Below are 3641 nucleotides of genomic sequence, written 5' to 3' on the forward strand. Positions count from 1 at the left end.
TTCTGGCGTTAAAACTACACATATTTGTATTTGCTAGTAGGGTTCTTGGTTGGTTGATTGTTATGTTTTGTCTCAACAAGCAAAAAGAATATTATTTGCCTACATGAAAGTAGCCTACAATTAATATCTATCATCACTGGATGATCCGGTGGCCATGCCTGTGTAAACAACTACAACAAACATCTAAAAGTAATTGTGCATACACTAATTTTTAATTGTTCATATCTGAAAAACATCGTGCAGATGTTTTAGTTTAATTATTTATTTATATGGTTTTGAATGCTTGTAGTGGGTCGTTCAAGGTGCAGTTGATGTGGACATTGGTGCCAATCCCTGTAATGAGGGTGGTGATCATGAGGGTGGTGATCAGGAGGGTGTCGATGAAGAGGCCGTGAAGGTGATTGACATTGTTGACACCTTCCGTCTTCAGGTTGCTTTCCGCTTTGATGTTCTTGGCCCATTATCCATATATACAGTATGCACTTGATCATTGTGCTAACCGCTCATTACCTTCTGCAGGAGCTACCAGCTTTTGAGAGGAAGGAGTTTTGCACTTACATGAAGCGCTACATCAAGAACCTCATTGCCAAGCTTGAAGATGAGGAACAAGAATGTTTCAAGAACAACATTGAGTCGGCCACAAAGTTTCTTCTTAGCAAGCTCGCGGATTTTCAGTTGTAAGTTCTCTACTTGCCTTGCCCCAAAATTGTTTGTACTTCATTCTTCCTTTGGTATTCCAGATGCTGACAAATTATTATATAAAACATAATACTTAGGGAAAAAATTATAGCGATTACAGTTTTTGGGAAGTAATATATCCATTCAATTTATGCAAGCTCTAAAGCTGCTCCTCTTGACCTGTTTCAGCTTTGTGGGCGAGAGCATGCATGATGATGGCAGCCTGGTGTTGGCCTACTACAAGGACGGAGCTGCTGACCCAACTTTCCTCTACTTCGCACATGGGCTGAAAAAGATCAACTGCTAATTACGCTGTATGCTAAAATATATATGCAGTCGTCAGTACTATTGCTCTTGTCTATGGTTGCCAGCCTACTCTCCAATGTTGGTGCCGAAACTATCACAAGTTTAGTGTCTTGAAAACTATCTGATAATTGTGGGATTTGCTTTGTATTAATGGTAATCGTGAAGTCGCTGTGATGATAATTTTGGGAGCTATATTTGGTAGCTGCATGAAATAAAATGGATGATTCAGGGGTGTTTGGTTCAGGGACTTTTTAGTCCCAGGGACTAGAAAAAGTCCCTAAAAAGTCCCTAGGAAACAAACGGGAGGGACTTTTTCTACAGAGACTAGAAAAAGACTCTATTGGAGAGTCTTTTTTGATTAGTCCCTAGGACTAGAAAAAGTCCTAGGACTTCTCAATTAGCAGGAGTACCCAGTTGCAGTTGGGAAGCAGACTTTAATGCTTGCTGGGAATTCCAATCAATGGCTGGACACGAACATGGTGCAGTTCGCAGGTCGATGTCCACTAAATGTGATGTCTCATTTGTCAACACGCAACTTGCTGACGTTTTTTCCCGCTTCAAGACGTCCAAAGTACTATTCGCTGCTAGCGGGACGAGATCAGAACGACTCTTGGAAAACAACACGCACACAAGAAGATGTTTTGCCTCAGACTAGCCACAGTGGGAGTAACTTCAGTAGTAACATCGAGTCCAACTCAGCAACTTTGCTTATGTGGCAATGAGTTAATGAGGAGAGAGGTAGTTACAGTAACTTAGCTAGTTACTGTAACATCACATGTCCCCATGCAATATGAGTCTATAACCTAATAAATGAAGCTTTGCATGTTACCACACTTATGTTACTACCCACTATGAAGGTAGTAACATAGTCTAGGGATTTGTGTATGTTACTAGTGTATGTTACTATGCATTGTGGCTAGTCTCAGCCCATGATCTTGATCGCCGCTCCATGCAACCACAACACTCACCAGACAATCTTGAACCTTGCTATAATACAAGTGTTGGGAATTCTCACACGGATCGATCGCCTCAAAATCACGCAAACATGACTTGTTGACTTTCAAGCGACTAAGCAATGTGACGTACGCAAACTTTTATTGCTAGTAAACCGGTATCTCTATTAAAGAGTACGCGAATTTCCAACGGCTGATACTATTGCCAACGAAATGGTCTGGTAACAAACAAGCACAGACTGAAGCAACATACACAACCTGTATTATTACAGGCACATCGAATGTCTAGTGTCCAGGAGCTCGATGCTCCCATAATTAAACACTTGCCAACAAACAGGAGTTACACGTCTCTATGAATGCGCGCGCACACACACTACCCCTATAAGTATATCTGAGAGACAGAGTCGGCATATCATCGTGATATTGACAAAGTCACCAAATACGCCTCCATAGTCGACGGGAATGTATCAACCCACTGAATGAGCATTGCTGAAAAGACTAGAATAAATCCAGGAAGGAGCGAGCACCGGTGTCAAGTCTAAGGCTTGAACCCTGGTGGGCTAGGAACTCACTGTCCTCCTAACCATTCGAGATCCAATCAAAGATTGATTCACTGCTTTTGATGTTTTGACAGCACATGTGTGATATGCCCTGTTCAAGAATTCATCCGATTAACCAGTTAACTTGCCGATTAATCCCTACTCATAGGGTCACCGAGTAGCCGATAAACCAATAAATCATCCGATTATTTGATTAAATGGCCGATTAACTTGCCGATTAGCCTATTAATCCCCTACTTGCGAGCCAACCGAGCAGCTACCAGTTAACGATTTCCTCAACAATGGTGATATGAATCTTGGCATTTAGTGATTTCCTTTATTACCGGTTTGTCCCACAAATCGGTACTAGAGGTTTCTAGTTGATTCATTCTGCAGCGGTTTTTTAGTCCCACCTCGCTCCGCTAACAGAGTTTTTACCACCTTAAATATGTTACTTCTTAAACTATCACAACCACTTGGTCTTCATTGAACTCTATGTGTATAATTTGTGGCCACAATATGAGTAATCTCCGGTTTCTAAACCGGCGAGGACTCATATTGACAATTCAGCTTGTACACAAAAAGATCATTGATGATCAATGTATTTTTGATGTATTTTTCTTTAGGAGTAGCGTGTTTTGGCTGAAAGGCGGTACTGATCAATGTATTTTTATGTATATTTTTACATGTTTACACAATTTTAATACCTTATTACAACTCCGGACATTTTTTGCATTCAGATGCACAATTCAAATCCACGTCATCAACTTTCAACCCTTTTCTGACATAATTTGCTATTTTTGATGCATTTACTGATTTGTTTTCAGAGCTAAATCACCGTAAAAGTGAAAACCACTACAAAATGAACTCAAAAATCACTACAAATATGAATATAATGATAAAACACACAAATATTAAATATAAGAAACTTTAAATACAGCAAAAAACTACTCACAAATAAATAGAAGAAAATATATAAACTACAAAAACTATATGGAAAAAAATATTTCCGTGCTGTCCAGTGGGCCTGCCCGGCCTTGGGCATGCATATGCAGGCCCAGCAGGCTCACAGGGCAGCGCGGCAAAGTTAGGCCCAGAGGCCTGCATTATAGATGAGCTCGAAGGAGTAGCCGCGGCTGGGTTTATAAACCAGTGTGGCTGCCCT

General features: G+C 40.6%; 1 protein-coding gene across 1 annotated transcript; it reads left to right on the forward strand.

Annotated features, from left to right (window-relative positions):
• Positions 1-289: 289 nt before the first annotated feature.
• Positions 290-1221, forward strand: LOC119344996 (translationally-controlled tumor protein homolog; the record flags this gene model as incomplete). The annotated part of the gene is made up of 3 exons (XM_037615252.1): positions 290-430; positions 520-677; positions 868-1221. Coding segments are annotated over 3 exons (417 nt in total), but the record flags the coding sequence as incomplete, so codon positions are not given.
• Positions 1222-3641: the final 2420 nt, after the last annotated feature.

This window comes from Triticum dicoccoides, unplaced genomic scaffold (genome assembly GCF_002162155.2).
Source record: "Triticum dicoccoides isolate Atlit2015 ecotype Zavitan unplaced genomic scaffold, WEW_v2.0 scaffold197926, whole genome shotgun sequence".
In the NCBI taxonomy this organism is placed as follows: Eukaryota; Viridiplantae; Streptophyta; class Magnoliopsida; order Poales; family Poaceae; genus Triticum; species Triticum dicoccoides.